The 21,846-nt window shown below is 44.7% G+C and overlaps 1 protein-coding gene across 2 annotated transcripts in view; it reads right to left on the minus strand.

Annotated features, from left to right (window-relative positions):
- Window positions 1-21,846, minus strand: part of setd3 (SET domain containing 3, actin histidine methyltransferase) — a 184,453-nt gene that overhangs the window by 34,185 nt on the left and 128,422 nt on the right. For both annotated transcript variants that reach the window (XM_072493008.1, XM_072493000.1), the window contains one exon: window positions 1-59. In XM_072493008.1, coding sequence (XP_072349109.1) covers window positions 1-59 — 59 coding nt within the window. The remainder of the gene's footprint in view (window positions 60-21,846) is intronic.

Consider the following 21,846-nt stretch of genomic DNA (forward strand, 5'->3'; position numbering starts at 1 on the left):
CTGTAATCGTCAAACGTGAAGGATTCCTTCAAGGGCAGTTTGCTAGCATTTGGATGGGTCTAAGAATCAAGAGGTGAAAGTACAGGGAAAAGTGGGAGTGGGGAGGAAGGGGGAAAGAGATGGAGAGGGAGCAAACAAACAGGAGAATGGGAAAGAGAAAAAAAAACACAAGTCAGTCAGCAGAATTTCATTACTTAGCAGCCTAACAGATACTAACAAGAGCCAAATGAAGCAAGAGGAGTCCAGCCGAGCTACGGCAGGATCATCATGCCATAATGCTCCCATACATCACTGTCAACTTAATTTGTTGTGCCCAGCAGCTGTCATAAATCTGCTCCATCAACTCCTGCAAGCAGAACCCACCAGCAATACAAAATAAAACTTAGGGCCTGTGACAGTAACGCAATCTGCTGCCAACAAGTCCTTCATCAGCCTACCGAATGTCACCTCTTTTCCAAAAGCGTTCACTTGTTGACACTGGCAGGGGCCCGGGAGACGGATTTTTTTTTATGGACTGGGAGCCTTTCCTTGCACTGCGCTCTGATGCAGTGCTACTGTCAGTGGCAGTCTATGTAGCGTGCAATTTCTTCCTTGATGCATTAGCATCAGAAGTTGGGGTAATTCATCATTTCTCTCAATAGTAGATTGGTTGGCATCAGGAGTACAGTAGTGGTGAGGGGAGGGGAGGGGGGAGACTCAGGTTTAAGTAGCTGCACCGCAAATCAATTATACAACAAAAGCCAGCACAGATAATGCAGTTTTGGCCAAACTGGAGATCACAAAAGACTGCTAATTAGATGCTAGCTCTACTGTGCTTTAATGTGGGGGGGAAAAACCTGTTTCATTCCGCTTTCTTCATAGGACAGGAGTATTAAAGGCAAGATGCTTCTGAAATACGAGTAACAATATCCACTTTTTAACCATTGCATACAGACAAACTTAAATGATCGAAATAAACCTGGCTCTTCTGTATTTCCTTCTTCGAAGGATGATTGTACACAATTTCAAGTGAGTTGAGAGAAAATTAATGCATCTATATGCCAGATTCATTTGCCAACAACCCTTATGGTGAAACATTTATTTAATCTGATTTAAGCAGTTTATTTGACGACTATGCTTAGCCGAATAAAAGTAAATGTTATTTTAGCTGCTATAAACTTCTGTTTCCACTCAAATGTGGTGGAAAAGGCACATGGTGCCAGTGTACATAAGTCAGGGGCTACTTCACCAGCCCACACGTAACATGATCATGGAACTAAAATTGCTCCAAGTGGCTTTTCTATCTGCTGTGGAGTGGCTCAGAGTCAGAATGTGGACGAGGAAGAATTTGATACATGATTCAAGTTTTTCATATTTCTGGAATACAATCTGGCAATTTCACTCAGAGAGGGTTCACGTGAGAAATGGACAGAAATGGTGTAAAAGGGATGGCCTGCAAGTACTTGGGGTAAAATACACTGGACAGGCAGCAAAAAGCATTCTGTCTGTATCCCACCGGCCCGGTTTGTCAGACCTGGGAGCAGGAAATGCACGTTATAAATGGAAAAGTGCTCCATTCTTTAGCATTGGCTTCTTGCACCTCTTATCAACAGAAAAATTCACAAACTCTCCAACAGAAACTATTAATGCTAGAACACAATAAGATAGCTGTTGCAAGGAAAAACTTTGTAACTATATCATAAGATAAGAAATAGGAGTAGGAGCAGACTGTTTAGCCCCTCGAGCCTGCTCCACTGTTCAATAGGTTCATGGCAGATCAGAGAGTGGATCTAATTCCACTTTACTGCCTGCCCTCCATATTCCTCAACTCCCTCGTAATTCAGGAATCTGACTTATTTCACTTTGGAATATATTCAATGGCCTGGCCTCCACTACTCTCTATGGAAGAGAAGTCAAAACACTAACGACCCTCAGAAGAAAATCCTCCTCATCTCTGCCTGAAATGGGACAGCCTTATTTTTAAACCATGCCCCCTAATTCTAGACTCCCCAATGTGGGAAAACATCGTCAAGCCCCCTCAGAAAATTAAACGCAATGGGCACAGTCCCAACCGGCACAACATTCTCCACCAGAAAAAACTCTTCACCCCAAGAATTAACTTCCTCTGAACTGCTTCCATTTCAAGCACAAGCGTTTCTCATTTAAGGGGCTTTCATTTTAGTGCAGCTGGTAAATTAGGGCCGTTTCCCCAATTGCGCCACCATTATATCATTCTGAATGGGGTTACTGAGCAAGTTAGTTTTATTCAAAAGGTTAACTGCGATTCCATCCTTCAGCACTCCAGTCTGCCTCTTCCCGCCCCTCCAGCTCGCCTCATCCCTCCCCCGGCCCTCCAGCTCGCCTCATCCCTCACCCGGCCCTCCAGCTCACCTCGGCCCTCCCGCTCGCCTCTTCCCTCCCCCGCTCCTCACGCTCGCCTCTTCCCTCTCCCTGCCCTCCTGCTCGCCTATTCCCTCTCCCGGCCCTCCCGCTCGCCTCATCCCTCCCCCGGCCCTCCCGCTCGCCTGATCCCTCCCCGGCCCTCCCGCTCGCCTCTTCCCTCCCCCTGCCCTACCGCCCACCTCTTCCCCCCCTGCCGTCCCGCTCGCCTCTTCCCCCCCCTACCCCCTGGCCCTCCCGCTCGCCTCTTCCCTCCCCCGGCCCTCCAGCTCGCCTCATCCCTCCCCCGGCCCTCCCGCTCGCCTCTTCCCTCCCCCAGTTCTCCAGCTTGCCTCATCCCTCCCACTCGCCTCTTTCCTCCCCTGGCCCTCCCGTTCGCCACTCGCCTCCCCCTGCTCTCAATGCGGGAAGTGAAAAAGTGAGAGGCGGTGATTCGGGAGAGGAGGACAAGCGGCGAGTTGGGAGAATCAGGTAGGAACCTAAGCCTTTCCTTTTCCTGTTGTAGCTGAACCAAATTGCATGATGGGAAATTTGGTCAAGTACTAAATAAAAAGTGTGCAGTGATGGAAATCACGGGTGTCCAGACACAAGACCTACCGTGGTGAACGACAAGAGAAGTCATAAGCGAAAGGTAACAACTTTGTAGCAAAAAAAGGAGGAAAGGAAGTTGAAACCAAACAGCTACAGACACTTGGAGAGACCTTGAGCAAGAGGGTCAGCTAACCTTTGTGGTTGCAGACGTTAAGGTGGGAAACTGCAACGGGAACATGAAACAGATTTCGGGCAACATTTAATGGAGGCAACAGGGGTCTCAGCCATCAGCTGGTCAAACTGCTGCTGGGTTAATATAATTGGCGGTTATGAAGAGATCCTTAAGTGGCATTAATTGGCCACTTACAGGCCCAAAATGACAGTGAGGGGGGAAAGCCAACCATGGACCTTCCCATGGGGTGGAGGCGAAATGCAGACCCCGCCCACCTGATTAAATGCCACCCCCACCCCTCCAGCCATGGGAGAGGCCATTAAATTTGCCCTTTGTTTCAGAACAGGTTCGACAGCTGAATGAATGCCCTACTCCATCTCGACATGGCAAACCTAACTGCAACTAAATCAATATTGAGGCTACAGCGTAAATCTGATTTAAAAACTATTTTGACTGCCTGTGGTAGGAATTGCTAAATAAAGCACCAGCAGTGCATTACTGGGTCTGTTTCAGGAGTATGAAATACCCATTATGAATCTGAAGAGATCCCCCCACAAACAAAACAAACCTATTAACTCAGCATTATGGTGCCATATACAAAATAGTTATCTAGCAGTGATTACAAGGTAGCAATCTAATCAAGGTGCCCAGATAACATTGTGGACTGCCAGAGCGTAGCTCAAGCAGTTTATTACATTCATCTGAAACCACAAGATTAAATTATTTGGAACATGAAGGAACCAACCAAGCAACCTGCATTTATAGAACCCCTCTCATGTAGTGATGTAGAAAGAGATGCGTTTGTGGGCAAGCAAGTTCCCACAAACAGCAAAGGACCAGCAATCAGAACTTCTATTTTTGGCCAGGGTAACTCCTAGTTTAAAAAAAGAATGTCAGCGGATCTTTTATATCCACCTGAACTGACTGAGCTTGGAGTTAACTCCTCATTCGAAAGGCGGCACTGCCAACAGTGCAACACCCCCTCACTGCTGGACAGATAATACGCTCAAAACAATGCAGTTATAGTTTGTTAGAAAAACAAAGGTAGTTTTAAGGGAATTATATTTGTATTTTTTTTAATATAATCGCTTTTTGTCACAAGAAGGCTTCAATGAAGTTACTGTGAAAAGCCCCTAGTGAGGCGAGTATTGGTAAACATAAATAAGGCATAGTTTTAAGTGGGTTCAATGTTTCAGTGCGTGAAAGGGTAAAACCTATAGTCAGATTCATGCTGAACAAGGATGTTTGTATGTGTGGGTGTTGGCTAGGTTCCCACTGTGTTTCTATTGTGCTTGGATGGGGCTACAGCGTGAAGAATAAATAGGCCAGCAGAGGTATGTGGCCGTTGCTAGGGGGTTTTATAAAGTAGAGACGCTGTTAAATTTTAGTTTTAGATGGATTTAGGGGCAGTTGGAGACAGGACCTTGGAGAGTGATCATCTTTCAACTCTGCCAGAAGAAAGATTGGACAGAATGGGGGTTGCAAAGAGGCAAGCTCTCTAAAATACAAATTACAGTCCTGATAGCCAGGGAATTGGGACAGAAAGAAAGTTTAAGACAACTGGAGTTAAGTGGACAGAGACCAAGATATGGCTCAGAAGAATTCAATGGAGAGTAAACCAAGTGTTCCGAGTTAGAGACAATTGCAATAACCAGATTTAAAAGTGGGACAGCAGCCTTCAAAGGTAAATCCAACATCTAATGCCATTTTATTGCAATCTGGGAATCGAGGACTAAAGCAATTGTGAGCAATTCGCACAGCAATCAAGACAAAGAAATCCTAATGGGGTTGGTGTAAAATCCTGGACTGGATTCTCTGTTAAAAGTGGAGTGGAAGCTTTGTTTACAAGTGTCATTTGGAAAAACTGGTCTGGATTTGGAAATGCAAACAGCTAAGGGCAAGCATAATTATGAGAGGTTTTAAAGTTTGTGTTTGGGAGTGGAGTTTGGAAACTTTCACGTAACAATCATCTGGGGAGATTCTGAGGAGACATTCACAAACATTCACTTGGGGCTCCGAGTGGAGAGTGTATTTGCCCAGTCATCTTGTGTGCTTCAAAGGGACCTTGTGTTAATGAGACCATTGTAGATTACTTTGTAATCCGTGTTAATTCTAAAGCCTGTGCGTAATTGTCAAGCTAAGGGTAAGAGTAAAGGAGTATGATATAATAATCCAAATTTTCATGTTTAATTAAAGTTTCTTTATTGTTGTTAAAACAAACCAACAGTCCTGTGACTCTGGTCCTCCGCATGTTATTTTTAAAAAAGTAAGTTACGGTCTTTTGAGCCAGGGTTCCATTCTACAGTCTTCTCATCCAGTTAGAACATCAATTGGAATCGTAAAAAGTTATTCAATTAACTGCAAAGCACCCTATTCTAATCTAAAACATATACTGTTAATTTTCTTCATGGAGGTTCTTTAGATTTCAACCTATTATTGTACTAGCAGCAGTCAGCAATGTAAAAGTTGACTTCCAGTGTGTTGCTCACCGTTTATTTCCGGTCGACAAGCAAAGGATTCCATAACCCAACATTAATACTTCAAATGTAGGAGGAATTAATTTCCACTCAATTGTCAGGAAATGTTTGGGCTAGTACGCTGTAGCCAAGAGTTTCGGCTTCGGGCACAATTGGCAATCAAGTACAAACTGTGCTAGCTTTCAGAAGTGTTATTTTTAGCTCAAAATTTCAGGTCATGACATTTGCACACTGCCAAAAGTAAAATCTTCCATGATTCAATATGGGGAGGGGGTGCCCAGTTTTGTGGGCAGGGCTTCCAATGGTTTTAAAACAGCACCAAAGATCACGGAATCCTGATTTGCACCGCATATAATTTGCGCTAAATGTTCCATAATCGTTAGCATCGATTTGACCAATTTCAGACAAATTGCGTTTAAAAATAAAAGTGCTACCCAGCAGAGACTCACCTCTGTAACCTGTGTGGACTATTAAAAATTACTGGTACACCTTAATTTCTTCATTTTAGTAAGGATCAGTTTAAGGGTTTAACCACACAGTGAAGTGTTAACAGCAAAGCGCTGAAGTACGACTGGAGCATACAGAATGAGGTTATGAACAGTGACATTTCAATAAAGCTTTGTCCTTTTCCCCATGCGGCTGACATTAGATCAATTTTGACAAAGCTGTGCCAACTCTCGCCTCCAGTTCAATTCGCACTCTAGAAACTTCAGCACAAAATCTGTAGTTCAGTGCAGTGCTGAGGGAGTGATGCCTTGTTGGAGGTGCCATCTTTCAGATGATGCACCACCTTCCCATGCAGGTGGATGTAAAATGCCAAATACCAGCAACTCAAAAAGGAGCAGGTAAGTGTTCAACATTTAACCGTTGCGCCAACACCTTTCAAAAGCTTACCTGTTTGTTAATCTCATTTCCAGTATGTACGACATTGCAATATACAAATTAGCAAAATGTTTCCCTAGATCACAACAGTAATTATGTTTCTGAAGGACTTCATTGACTAAGAGGTGCTTTGGGATATCCTGAAGATGTATCTATATAATTGCGTACTTTCCTCTTTCTTTCTTAAAATGCCCGTATGTGCACCGCAAGAAAGAAACCACTGCCTGGTCAGTATACATTGCAAAGGGTAACAGTCTAAAGATTCCATGCTGTTTAATCTTTATTTCGGAAGAAAATTTTCTACCCTCTTCAGCTCTACGTCATGCACAATTCTCTAAACAAGAGGACAGCTGATCTGCACCCAGACTTCAGTCATCGGTGTTCTACATTCAACTATTTGGAGATGTTCCTGGGCCCAGGTTGCACCCGTCCAGGGAAATGTTTCTTTATTTTTCTTTCATTTCTTTAATGCCCTCTATGACCTCAGGACCTAACAAAGCACTTAAAACAGCCATTAAAAGTACTTTTAGTCACTCTTGTAAAATAGGAAACATGGCAGTCAATTTTCACACAGCAAACTCCCACTAAACAAAAAGCCCATTACGGGCCCATGCTGCTGTTTAGGGGGCAAGGGCAGCAGGATCATTCTTGGCCACATCGACAGTCAAGGGCTCATCCGCATATAATAGCCATAGGTACTGGAGAGTGACAGTGGAACTGAACACCTGCAAGGAACCAACACCTTCGGATGAAAGAGCTCAAGAAAAATCAAAGAAATGGGGTGGGGCGGGGGAAGGCATTGCCGTTTATGGAAAAAGAAAAACACAGTATCATAAACCATAGCCTTTTTTTTTTGTTCCATGAAAGATGCTTGCTCTCAGCATCAAGGCAGCAGCATGTATTAACAGGCAGCTGGCTTCAATAAAACCCCCAGCTTGAATGTTAGACAAGTCTATCGGCTTTCAATGTCGACTGCATTATAAAGAGGAGAAAATAATTACAGGCGACCAAATCCCTCAGATATATACTGACGGATACTAAAGTAGTTCCATGTAGAAGCCCATTTTTATTGACTCCTGCGCTCACGAGGACACTGTCGCAAAATAACTACTAGTCTGGTAATAAAAAGTAAATCTGCTTTTATTCTATACTGACTTATTCTATACTTTTCAACAAAAATTGCTAGGGTATTGATTGTACTGCTGCAGATTAATATTGCAGCTTTTCCTTTTTAAACGAATCCCAAGTTTAAACACTTTACCATTTTTCAATTATCAGTAATTTATAATAACACAACCTTGGTGCCGAGAAAGATTAAAATTGCAAGAGTTCAGTGGGTTCAAATATTTGTAAAATCATATTTCTTCAGAGAAAAGAAAAGGTTAAATTAATTTCTTATTGATCTTATCTCTCTGTAAGAACATTATGTTTATTGCTACGGGGGAAAAAAAAAATCAATTTTATATTAAAAAAAAGTTCCAAGGTTCGCTTTAGTCCGCCAATGCTATTTTGCAATATTGCACAACATGCAAGTAAGTGGCACCATCTACTGGCAATTTGAAGTTCTGCAACCAAATGAATCCTTTACATGTCGGCTGTCTTTTTGCAAACTTGGTCCATGTACTTCACAATTAAGCTGTGATTTGATTGAAGTCGGTCAGCAGAGGGCTTTGTGGTTGGCGGTCTCATACTAATAACATAATCTCGGCTGAGTTTGTGACACACCTGACTGAATCGGCAGGTTGCTGGTTCAAGCCCCACTAAGGACTTATGTTTAGCTTGGCCACCAAACAGTGCAGTGTCGAGCATGTACGAGACTGAGGGAATTTGTCAAGAGGAAACCGGAGGCTCCACCTTCAGTTTCCAGTAGATATGTAAAATAAAGCTCAAAGCTATTTGTACAAAATTAGGGAGTTCTCCGGACGTCCTGGCCAACATTGCTCAATCAACTCTCACTGTTAAATAACATAGGACTTGGGAGCAGGAGTGGGCCATTCGGCCCTTTGAACCTCCTCCGCCTTCAAAGAGATCATGGTTGATCTGGTCGTGGTCTCAACTGCACTTTCTTACCTGTTTAACCCTCGACTCCCTCGTCTGTCAAAAATCTATCGGGCTTAGCCTTGAAAATGTTCAAACTTAGCCTTGAAAATGTTCAATGACCCAGCCTCCACTGCCTTCCAGGGACGAGGATACCAGACTGCCGACCCTCTTGAGGCACAAAAAAAAAATCTAATCTCCGTTATAAAAGGGATACCTTTTAGTTCTAGTCTCCCAAACAAGGGAAAACCTCCTCCTGATATCTATTCTTTTTTAAAATAATTTTAAGATTACCCAATTAAGGGGCAATATAGCGTGGCCAATCCACCTACCTACCTTACACATCTTTAGGTCGTGGGGGTGAGACCCACGCAGACACGGGGAGAATGTGAAAACTTCACGTGGACAGTGACCTGGGGCCGAGATAGAATCTGGGTCCTTGGTGCCGTGAGGCAGCAGTGCTAGCCACTGAGGCACCGTGTCGCCCTTCCATTCCTCTTCCTAATAACTTACTGCATGTGGAATAACTTTTTATAATTTATGTACCAGCAACACCCAGGTCCCTCTGAACCGGAGTTCTGCAATCTCAACCATTTAAATAATTTACTGCTTGCCAAAATGGACAAGTTCACATTTTCCACAGCCAAAATTTTGCCCACTCACTTAAACTATCTATGTTCCTTTGTCGGCTCTCTACCTCCCATGACAGCTTATTTTCCTACCTATCTTAGTGTCATGGTAAATTTAGCTACAATACATTTGTTCCTTTATCCAAGCCATTGATATAGATTATAAATAGTTGAGGTCTCAGCACCGGCCCCTGTGGCACTCCTTACAGTTTGACAACCAGAAAATTACCCATTTCTCCCTACAGTTGGCATCCTGTTAGCTAACCAATCATTTATCCATGTTGATATGTTACCCTCTCCACCATGAGCTCTTGACTAGATTGTTTGGCCATTTATTTGAGGTTTGAGGAACCTTACAGTCACATTTGTCCACGCAACAGTGAACTGCACCTAAAAAAACAACTAGGACATTGAGTGATAATTGAATGTCCTTTCCAGTCTTTAGGATGAGACATTAAACTGAGCCCCCTTCTGTCCTCGAAGGGTGGGGATGCAAATGATTTCATGACACTACTTCACGAAGAGCAGGATAATTTGTTCGGCGTCCCAACAATATTTAATCTCAACCGAGGTCACGAGAACAGATTATTGAGTTATTGCCGCAATGCTATTGCGGGGAGCTTGCTGTTTGTAATTTCGCTTCTGCATTTTCTATAGAACAGTGACTACACTTCAAAAAGTAGTCGAGTGGATGCAAAGCATCTGGGGGATCCCAAGGTCACTTCTTTCTTTTCACTCTGGTTCCACACCTTCCAATTCGGTTCAGTCAAACGCAGTCAACATCTTTCCTCCTCATTAAAAAGCCAAGCTTAAAAAAAGACTTTGGCTATTGAATGACAATTTAAAGTGAGTTGGGAAGCAACATTTTAATGCAAAATTGGGTTGACCTACAACAATATTTTACAAAGTACAAATTCATTGGGGACTGGTCAAACTGATTTAGGATTAGTTATCCTGATACAGACTGGAGTGGCTACAGCCTGGAGTAACAGCTCATAATCCTTTGGCTGTGAAATTCAAGTTGGAGCTGACGTCCAACCACGAGGCATTAGCTTTCTGACCCTTGTTGAGTGGCAGGAAGGGTGAGGGAAAAGCAGGTGAATGGAGTCTGACTGAGCAGTGTCAAGCAAGCCAAACCCATTCAGTGTGAATAACTACTCATCAACCGAAGAAGCAACAGAAAAAGGGAGAACAATTCTCCCGAGGTCCCCAGCATCACTGATGCCAGTCTTCAGCCAATTCAATTCACTCCATGATAGACAAAGGCACTGTTTACAGCAAAGGCTATGAGCCCCGACAGTATCTCAGCTGCAATGCTGCAGACTTGTCCAGATCTAGCCATGCCCAGCCAAGCTGTTCCAGTATTGTAGCAATATTCTCAACCACCTGTCAATGTGGAAGATTGCCCAGGTGTGTGCAGTCCACAAATAGCATGGCAGATCCAATCCAGACAATTACCACATCAGTCTACTCTCAATCACCAGCGAAGTGACGGAAGGTGTCGCCAACAGTGCAATAAAGTGGCACTTTTACAGCAGTAACTGTTTATTGATGCTTAGTTTAGTTTCCGCCAGAGTCACCCAGACCTCATTACAGCTTTGGTCCAAATATGGACAAAAGAGTTCAATTCCACAGACAAGAGGAGAGTGACTGCCCATTAGATCAAAACAGCATTTGACCTAGTGTGGCCTCAGGGAACCCTAACAAAACTGAAATCAGTGGGAAAGTTCTCCACTGGTTGGAGTCATACCAAGTGCAAAGGAAGATGGTTGTGGTTGTCCAATTGTCTAAACCAGAGGACATAAATTCAGGAGTTCCTACGGTTAATGACCTAGGCCCAACCATCTTCAGTTGCTTCATTAATGATCTACCCTCCATCGTAACATCAGAAGTTGTGTTGTTCACTGATGACTGCAGTGTTCAGTACGATTCACAAGTCCTCAGATACTGAAGCAGTTTATGTCTCTGTATAGCAAGATCTGGAAAACATTCAACTTTGAGTTGATAAGTGCCAAATAACATTCTTGCCACACAAGTGCCTGGCAATGATCAATTCTAAGAAGAGAGAATCTAGCCAACTCTCCTTGATATTCAATGTCATTTCCACAACTGAATCTCCCAATATCAACATCCTGGAGGTTACCATTGACCAGAAAATGAATTGGACCAGACATGTACTACGATTGGGAGAACAAATCAGAGGTAAGGAATTCTGAGGCAAGTAACTCACCTCCTGACTCCCTAAAGGCTGTCCATAATCTATAAAGCACCAGTGAGGAGTGTGATGGAATATTCTTTGCTTGCCTGAATTAGTGCAGCCCCAACAATACTCAAGAAGGTGGACACCATCCAGGGGAAAGCAGTTCACTTGATTGGCACCCCCACTAACCATAAACATTCAGTCCATCCACCAGACAGTGTATGACCTACAAGATATACAGCAGCAACTTACCAAGCCATCTTTGACATCACCTTCTAAAGCCGCTGCCTGTACTACATACGACAAGGATCACAGATATACCTACAAGTTTCTCTCCAAACCACACACCATCCTAATTTGGAATTACACCACTGTTCCTTCACTGTCCCTGGGTCAAAACTGGAACTCCCTTCCAAACCACACAGTAGGTGTACCTACACCACTTGGACTTCAGTGGTTCAAGACAGTGGCTCGCCACCATTTTCTCAAGGCATTTAAAAAAATCATCTTTAGTCGTGTCACAAGTAGGTTTATATTAACATTGCTATGAGGTTACTGTGAAAATCCCCTAGTCTCCACACTACGTCGCCTGTTCAGTACATTACATACATAGAACATACAGTGCAGAAGGAGGCCATTCGGCCAATTGAGTCTGCACAGACCCACATTAAGCCCTCACTTCCACCCTATCCCTGTAACCCAATAACCCTTCCTAACATTTTTTGGACACTCAGGGGAATTTAGCATGGCCAATCCACCTAACCTGCACATTTTTGGGAGGAAACCGGAGCACCCGGAGGAAACCCACACAGACACGGGGAGAACCCACGCAGACTCCGCACAGACAGCGACCCAGTGGGGAATCAAACCTGGGACCCTGGCGCTGTAAAGCCACAGTGCTATCCACTTGTGCTACATGGAGGGAGAATTCAGAATGTTCAATTCACCAAACAAACAGGTCTTTCAGGACATGTGGGAGGAAACCGGAGCACCCGGAGGAAACCCACGCAGACATGGAGAGAAAGTGCGAACTCCACACAGTCACCAAGGCCGGAATTGAAGCCGGAGCTGAGGCAGCAGTGCTAACCAATGTGCCACCCCATTTAGAGATGGACAATAAATGCTGGCCTCACTAGAGATGCTCACATCCCATGACAGAATGAAAAAAACTCACGTTGCTAATGCGAGGTGGGAGGGGTACACAGCAAAGATTATCACCCGAGTAAAGACATGCCAGCTTATGCCAGATTCCCAGCTGCAATGTGCTGTGCAAACTGGTCACTTTGACAGAGATTACCCCATTCTCTGTTTTGCCACCCGATGGCTGTCTCACTCGGGTTTGTTGCCAGCTTGAGAGAGACTGCATGTTCACCCAGTGCTGCACTCAAATTGATGCTCAGAGGTTTTGCCAGTCTCAATCCAGTACCTTACTCAGCCAGTCGATGGTTTATTTCCTTACACTGTCATGTTCAATCCTTCAGCTTCTACATCGCCTACTCCAAGACAAGGATAAACATCAATATAATACTGCAGTTTTTCAGCATTCAATGGTGCATTCATTCAATGTTCCTAGAAACAGCCAATGTTGTTCTAAATATCCAGAGGGTGGAATGGAAAAAGACTTTCATGTGACAAGATACATTCAGGAAAATAACTTGTCCGGTCTACCACGTACCATGTTTAAAAACAAAATCCATTTAGCCTCTGCACATGATGACATTTCTACTAAGGCAAAACCCTGTATGTGGTCAGTGGAGGTCAAGAACAGGCCCCCAATCACCTCAGCAAAAGAATAGGTTTAGGCTTCCTGACCATTTTGTTATAACCCAGTGAACCCACTCTCCAATGGCAAATTAAACGATACATGGTTTGTACTGGGCATTGGAACTGCTTTGCTGATGCAGGCATGCAGTGATATCGGGAAACATTCAGCCTCTGACGAGTCATACGGACTCGAGAGGTTAACCCGGTTTCTCTCTCCACAGATGCTGCCAGACCTGCTGAGTTTTTCAGCATTTTCAGCATGCGTGTCAGTATTCAGGCATGTGCCTTCTTCGGGGATTTCCAGAAGAAACCAGAAATAGCAAGGAAGAATGTCTCTTTCCCCTTATTTGGCACATAAATAGACAAGCTGCAGTATATTTCTAGACATGTCTAAAATGCAGTAGACAAGTTGCCAAGTATGATTAATCGAGAATGGGGTCCAGTATAGTGTCACTGAAGATGCCATCATTGATAGACGAGGATGGCCATTTTACCCATTCCAGCTCAGGTATCTACATGAACTCTAGGGTGTTTGCTTCCACTACCTCATTTACATGCTGATTACGGTGTGGTGGGACAGCAATCAGTCCTGAATTTCCTTTTTGGCTGATTTATCACACTCGGCTAAATGGTTGGCTTTTAAAGCAGACCAAGGCAGGCCAGCAGCACGGTTCGATTCCAGTACCAGCCTCCCCGAACAGGCGCCAGAATGTGGAGACTAGGGGCTTTTCGCAGTAACTTCATTGAAGCCTACTTGTGACAATAAGCAATTTTCATTTCATTTAATTTACTGTCTCATGCACCTCTCAGGAGATCTCTATTGCCTCCTTCTAAGATGGAATAATTCATGTTTGACCAGTTTTACTTGCATCACGGCTCTCAGATGAATGGAATAAGTTGGTGGGAGTTGAGCATTGGAAAGGTAAAACATAGGCTTGTCTGTGACGGGGAGAAGGGGAGACTGGGTATTGCGAGGTGGGGGGGGGGGAACGGCACAGACACAGAGAAGGGGGAACGGCAAAATCAGAGAGACAGAAAAGGGGGCGGCCAGGCAGAGACAGAAAAGGGGGGAGGGCCGAGACAGAAACGGGGAGGGGAGGTAACATAAATCGTGAGGGTGCCAGACAGAAAGGGGGACGGGCGAGCCAGAAAGGGGGGGGGGGGGAAGACAGAAAGGGGGGTAAGAGAGAAAGGAGTTGCTCAGAGAGGGAGCTCCTCATTGAAGACCTACCGCTGTACAGTTCAGTGTTTGACAGGCACTTATAAGGTCAAGCCATTCTGCAGGAAAGCGATGCAAGGCTCTCCACAGTTCTCCAAAAGGAGAGGGAGGGGTTGGGGATGCGAAGTAGAAAGTGAGGGACCGAGTGAAACAGTGGGGGTGAAGGGGGAGGGGTGGAGCTAGAGAGAGAGAGAGAGGGGGGAAAGAGAGGAGAGAGAGGAGAGAGAGAAGGGAGAGCGAAGAGAGAGAGAGAGAGAGAGCGAGAGCGAAGAGAGAGAGAGCGGGCAAGAGAAGAGAAGCCCACAGATCCCAGCTGGCCCATCAACGGCATGACCGTGGTTCAGCGCAGCCAGTGGCATACCAGGTGTTGGCACACCCCAGTGCACCCATCCAAGGCGTAGCAGGGGAAGCAGGGAGCCATGAAGCACGTCCCGACTGGCGGATGCATGTACCATGGCCACCGGCACCCACCCTGGCACACTGCCCCTCGCAGGACAGACATCCCGCCAGTGACATCCTCAGCTAGCTGACCCCGCATGACTACAGGCTGTCACTAAGCCCTGGCTGCCCACTGCGTTCCTGCCCCCAGAGAAGTAGGCACAACCTGTGCATCGCACATAGGACCCACAGCACACCGCAGCTACGATTCCAGAGGGTGCCCACCCCCTGGCTGACCCCCACCCATGGGCGCTGCCCACACACCACCAAGTACGGCGCCAGTCAATAGCGCACTGCAACCCCCCCCTCACAAACTCGCGTCACCCTGAAGGCAGGGTTTCACACAGCCCACCCAAGGAGGTGCCCCACAGGAGGCCGCAAGACAGGGGCCGCAGAGTGTATCACTAGCGTATCAGTAGCGCTAGTCACTGGTGCTTCTGCCTGCAGGGATGGGTGGTGGCATTAGAGTGTCCCGTGTCCCCCAGTGCCGACGAGGCCATGGGTGTGGGATGGAAGGCAGCGGGACCGAGGGTAAAGTGTCAGGAGCAGCGGCCGGGGAGGGGGACATGTGGGTCGTACTGCAGGCCAGGGCCACCGGGTAGATCATTGGACCTGGTTGGAATGGGGATACTCACCATGCAAACGTGTGCCCTTTACCCCTGTTTGGTATCAAACCAGGAGTGGTTGGCCTCTGCCGAGCCGCCGTATCCCTAGCCGATGCACTCAGGCTGCATGAGCAAGAGCTGCTCTGGGAGGACCCTGCAAAACAGGAGCCTGCCCCAGGTGCCAGCCACCCAACAGGCTGAGGAAGAGGTGGGCAGGAGGCATCGCCTCAGGCCTGTGTATACCAGCAGCGCCTGTTGTACAAAGACCTGCTAGACCGAGCGTACCGCTGACTACCGCAGCTGAGGGAGATTGTGAGACATCTGTGCCAAATTTTGCTGCATTTGGAGCCGCGAGGTTTTGGGGAGGACACCCGCTCCCGGTGGCAGTCAAGGTGATGGACGCCCTGAACCTTTTTGCAATGGGATCCTTTCAGGCGCCGTTACGGAGGCCCCATATGCCCGGGCAGCAAATACATCAACCTCAATACGGCCCAAGCCACCAGGTTCCTCAGGCTGCGGGATTTACTGCCATCGCCGGATGCCCCAGGTCCAGGGGGCGCTCGACAGAATTAATGTCCCCCTACAAGCCCCGCATGGAGTTCAGGTAAATTGCGCAACTCCTCATGTCCTGTCTTAATCATCAACTAAATATGCATCTTTTGTTACTCCCCAATGAAAGAAAATGAATTTGTTGATCGTGTTGAGCCCATAGCCAACCAACTTGTAAATACGCAATAAATATAAAGGCGAAAAGTTTTCCCGACAGGGTCAATTAAACTAAGTTGTTTTGTCAAGCAGAAGATCTTTTGAATAATCACAGGGCCGTTGTCTGATGTGATCAAAATTTAATTTAATATTTGTCTGTGCATCAAAGTGAATTGATTTTAACGGGGGGGGGGGGGGGGGAGAAATAATTCTACTGCAATGTTGAGAACACAGATATTCTTACCTACATACAGTCAATAAAATTCTAAAGTCGCCACAACGTTAAAATCAAAGCAAATAAACTGTCGGGTTAAGTCTATATCTATGCAACGGTCTTTTCAGCCCAATTTACTCGTCCGATTGTTTATTTAATTATTCACTTTGGCCGTGACCTTATTCTGAAAACACTTCGCCTCTGTCCCGATGTAAAATCTCAACTCCTTTAGTCAGGTGACTTGATCATCGCCAAGTACAACAATGTTGTTAAAACATCCTTCTAAAATTATGAAGTCCCTTCAGTCTTGAACAATATTCAATGAAAAATGCAAAAGGATGAAGTGAATAAAAACAAGAAACAGGAGGCAGTGAAAAGTGGTTCATTGTAAAGTATTTTCACCATCTAATATAAAAAGAAACATTAAACCACCAGGCTCTTTTCCAGAACAACCATTCAGATATTACTGATGCCTTTAGGTGGTCATCAGCAAATTCTCATGCTTTAGGGCAGCGCGGTAGCACAAGTGGATAGCACTGTGGCTAGCCAGGTTCGGTTCCCCACTGGGTCACTGTCTGTGCGGAGTTTGCACGTTCTCCCCGTGTCTGCGTGAGTTTCCTCAGGGTGCTCCGGTTTCCTTCCACAGTCCAAAGATGTGCAGCTTAGGTGGATTGGCCATGATAAATCTCCCTTAGTGACCAAAAAGGATAGGAGGGGTTATTGGGTTACGGGGATAGGGTGGAAGTGAGGGCTTAAGTGGGTCGGTGCAGACTCGATGGGCCGAATGGCTTCCTCTGCACTGTATGTTCTAGACATCAAAAGGCTGTTCCTGTGGATTAATATTCAGAGTGGAAACTGGTGTCAATTGTCACATATGGGACAATGATTTGGAGGGCACCCATTTCCAACTATACCTCCTCTGAATGAAGGGATGATTTAATGAAGTTTGATTCCAAATCAGGTGAAACCATTTTAAACTGGTGAGGTGAGAAGTGCTCACAGAGGGATGGACGAGCATTACCATCATGTAAAATCCTATTCTCCCAGAATGAAATGAGGTTAAAAAATTAGGCACAATTAAACACTACAATATACAATGAAGCTGGTACATAGCAATATTTTAATATGGATCGCATTTTGATTCTCCACATTACCTACAGGTTTGAATGAACTACAGGTTTGAACTCTTTGGGTAAAAGATACACGAATAACTGGCATTCTAATGCAATTTTTCTCCTCCTTCGCAGTTGGAGGGAGGATAGAAAGAGGAATTACAAGGTCAAGCAAATATTTAAAAATATTTCAAGTTGCCCACTGAATATGACAGTTTAGCAGCAGTGCACCCTTCAATTGAGACTATCAGCAATCAACATGTCATGCACTCAGCTAATTGTGTCAAGTCAAGTGGGGAAGCAATTGAGACTTCACTAAATTGTCTTGTATCTGCAGACACAAGTTATGTACACAGCAGACAGACAACTGCTGTGTTGTACAGATTAACAATTTCAGTCAAGTGGAAAAATCATTAAGAAAAATTAATGAGTTTAAGTATATTAACCCTTTGAGGAGCACAAATTTCGAGGGAAAAAACACACATTTTCTACGTCTTCTAAAATGGCAGCTAACATCAGGGAGTGAATTTTTTATTGCCAATTTCAGCAACAGAGCCAGCACTAGTACCTTCACATCCACTTTGATCACGACAATTAATATTTGCACTTACAAAGTGTCAGGTTGAAATGGCTCAAAGCATTTCACAAAATTAATTATTTGTAAAGTGTGGTCGACTGTTGTTACATGGTCAAATGCAATCAAATTGTTATTTTGCTCCAGCAAGTCCCGCAAACTGCAATGAGGTAAAAAACCTGCAAATCTGTTTATTTATTGGTGTTAATTAGTCAAGGAAAGAATGGTGGTTAGGACATGAGAAGAACGCCACGATCTTCAATTAGCGGCGTGGGATCTTTGGTGTTGATGGTTGGATAAGGTCTTGGTTCAACATCTTATCTGAAGGATATTGTCATCGGCATCCTTCCATCTGTGTATGATGGACATGCGGCAATTCACATCTGCTGAGAATGAGGTACCTTCATATGGTGCCCTTTTGATGATGGCTGTGGAGACCAATCCACATGGGACAGGTTGTGCCACATATGAAGTGGTCATCAGGTGCCATTATGGGTTGTCAACTTCAATGTTAGGGAGGCAGTGGCATTGTCACTGGACTAGTAATCCAGAAACCCAGGGTAATGCTCTGGGGACCTGGATTCAAATCCCACCAAAGCAGATGGTGAAATTTGAATTTGGTCGAAAAGGAATCTGGAATTAAAAGCCTAACGATAAGCACTGTCAATTGTTGTAAATACCCATGTGGTTCACTAATGTCCTTTAGGGAAGGAAATCCATCATCCTTACCTGGTCTGGCCGACATGTGACTCCAGACCCACACTAAAGTGGTTGACTCTTAACTGCCATCAGGGATGGGCAATAAATGCTGGCTCAGCCAGTGATGCCCACATTCCACGAATGAGTTAAAAACAAAACCATTGCGGAACAACTATAGTCACGCTGGCACATGCTGGCCCAGAGGTGATGGCGACACTTCCCCCTACCATCAACTAGTCTCTCCAAGGTGCGGAAATTGATATTTAGCACCTTACTGTCATGCTTGCAGCACCCTTGAATTGAAGCTTTTGTCAGCCCACTAACTCTGGCTACCTTGCCATACAGAAACTCTTAGGGTACACGACAGTCTTCCATCCTGCAAATGTCGCCGAGCCAGTGAAATTGCCTCCAATTCAGTGACCAACATACTTGGGAGATTTGTCTTTTGAGAGGACTGTCACATTTGTGACTTGGCCTTGAACACGATACCCAGAATGCTGCACCACAGACAGTGCAGATAGGAGTTCTTGAATTTTTCTTTGTTTGCTGCAAGTAGTTCATGTTTCAGTGAAGACAAAAAGAGAGATTAAAGAAGCCCTCCATGAGGATGCCTCGTCAGTTGCTCACACAGAAACTCTGCTGCAAAGACTCCTGGATTGGCTCTCCCATGCCTGCAATTTGTTCTCCTTTACTATAAGCATCAAGAAACCGTGCTTATGGGACAAGATGCCACATCTCCTCCCTGATCACTTATATAAACACTCCGCTGGCAGTGGTTAGCAAATACTGCTACCTTTATTCCACATGGACAGAATCTGTCTCTTGGGGTGTCTTGAGGTTGTAAAAGGCACCATACGCATGCAAGTCTATTTTTCTTTCTGTGGCAAAATATAGAAAATATGAGGCATACCTCCACAAGATTCCACTAACAAAGAGAACCATTATCCGAGAGAACATGAGCATCGGGAAATCGTTACAACTTGTTTATCTGAATAAAGTACAGTAACAACATCTCCTACAAGAGAGTATCTAACCATCGCCTCTTGACATTCAATGGAGTTACCATTGCTGAATCCCCCACAATCAACATCCTGGGGGTTACCATTGATCAGAAACTGAACTGGACTAGCTATATTAATACTGTGGCTACCAGAACAGGTAAAAGGCTAGGAATCCTACGGGAAGTAACTCACCTCCAAATCCACAAAGCCTGTCCACCATCTGTAAGGTACAAGTCAGGACTGTAATGGAATACTCTTCACTTGCCTGGATGAATGCAGCTCCAACATTCAAGAAGCTCGACACCATCCAGAACAAAGCAGCCCACTGATTGCTACCCATTCCACAAACATTCAATCTCTCCACTGCCGATGAACAACTGTCATGTGTGCCATTTACCAAATGCACTGTAGGAACTCGCCAATGTTTCTTAGGCAGCACCTTCCAAATCCACGACCACTACTGTCATGTGAGAGTACCTTTAAGAAATGGGTGTTTACTACTGCAATGATGTCAGAGAGTGGGTGGAGCTGGGCTGTCTGTCAGCTTTTTACTTTCGTTTTTGAGCTTGCTGCAGGGTGTGTTTTAGTTTTGTTTTCAGAGTTGGAGCTGGAGTCACACCAAGCAGGTGTACTGCTGTTCTCTCTGCCATCAAAAGACTATCTCTTGATCATTTGGTGAATTCAGAATTATAAATGTTTTCAGTAGTGACTTTAACCTGATGTGCTTCTGATAAAAGGTTTTGTTTTTAAGTCATATGGATGTTAAAAAGGAAAGCTTACCTGTAAGAGTGAGCCGTGTGCTCCCCATACCACAATCTAGTAAAAGTTGTGGGTCAGGTGAACTCCATGATACACTTTGGGGTTCTCTAAACCCTGGCCCATAACACTACCATCTAGAAGAACAAGAGCAGCAGATACCTGGGAACACCACCACCTGGAGGTTCCCCTCCAAGCCACTCACCACTCCAACTTGGAAATATAGCGCAGTTCCTTCACCATCACTCGGTCAAAATGCTGGAACTCCCTACCCAACTGCAGTGTGAGTGTACCAACACCTCAGGGACTGCAGCGGTTCAAGAAGGCAACTCCCCACCACCTTCTAAAGGGCAACTAGGAATGGGCAATAAATGCTGGCCCCGCCAACAGTGCCCACATCCCGTAAATGATTTTTTAAAAAATAGAGCTTAGATAATAGAATGAGGCATGCAACCACCATGATTAAGCTTATTCAATGTATACACCAAGGGGAGGAGAGAGAAAAGTGAAAAGGTAAAAATAGTCGTTAAGCTAATATTTATTGTTGCTTGTGATGATATTTTTCTTTTATGATGCTTCAAATTACTGCCACTGTCAGTACCTTATTCTGGAGTCCTGATCAAAAATGATCAACCTAACTTTGGCAAGCCAAAATCTGTACTCGTGCAAAGGGTATTTCAAATGAGCATTGCCCAAAATTTCACATGCACCTTACTGAAATCATTAAACTTACAAAGGTTTTCATGGTGTCAGTGTTATAAATCAAAATGTTAAACAATCATCCACCACAAATTGTCACAACAGCTTAATCAGTTGTTTTAAACTTGCTTTCCCCACTGACTGTGCAAAAACACTTCTTTGTAAAAAAAAAAAAGTAGGAACATAGGAACAGGAGTAGGTCATTCAGCCCCTCGAGCCAGTCCCACTATTTAACGAGATCATGGCTGATCTGTTGTCTAACTCAATATACCCGCCTTTGGCCATATCCCTTAATATCTTTGCTGAACAAAAATCTATCTATCTCAGATTTAAAATTAACAACTGTTCTACCTTCAATTCCTGTTTGATTTGATTTATTATTGTCACATGTATTAGTATACAGTGAAAAGTATTGTTTCTTGCATGCTGTACAAACAATGCATACCGTACTTAAGGAAGGAAGGAGAGACTGCAGAATATAATGTTACAGTTGTAGCAAGGTGTAGAGAAAGGATCAACTTAATACGAGGTAGGTCCATTCAAAAGTCTGATGGCAGTAGGGAAGAAGCTGGTCTCGAGTGGTTTGTACGTGACCTCAAACTTTGGTATCTTTTTCCTGATGGAAGGAGGTGGAAGAGAGTATGTCCGGGGTGAGTGGGGCAGCGGGAATTATAGATAAGAGTCAATGGATGGGAGGCTGGTTTGCGTGATGGACTGGGTTACATTCACGACCTTTTGTAGTTTCCTGCGGTC

The sequence above is a fragment of the Scyliorhinus torazame genome, chromosome 2 (assembly GCF_047496885.1).
Source record: "Scyliorhinus torazame isolate Kashiwa2021f chromosome 2, sScyTor2.1, whole genome shotgun sequence".
Classification (NCBI taxonomy): Eukaryota; Metazoa; Chordata; class Chondrichthyes; order Carcharhiniformes; family Scyliorhinidae; genus Scyliorhinus; species Scyliorhinus torazame.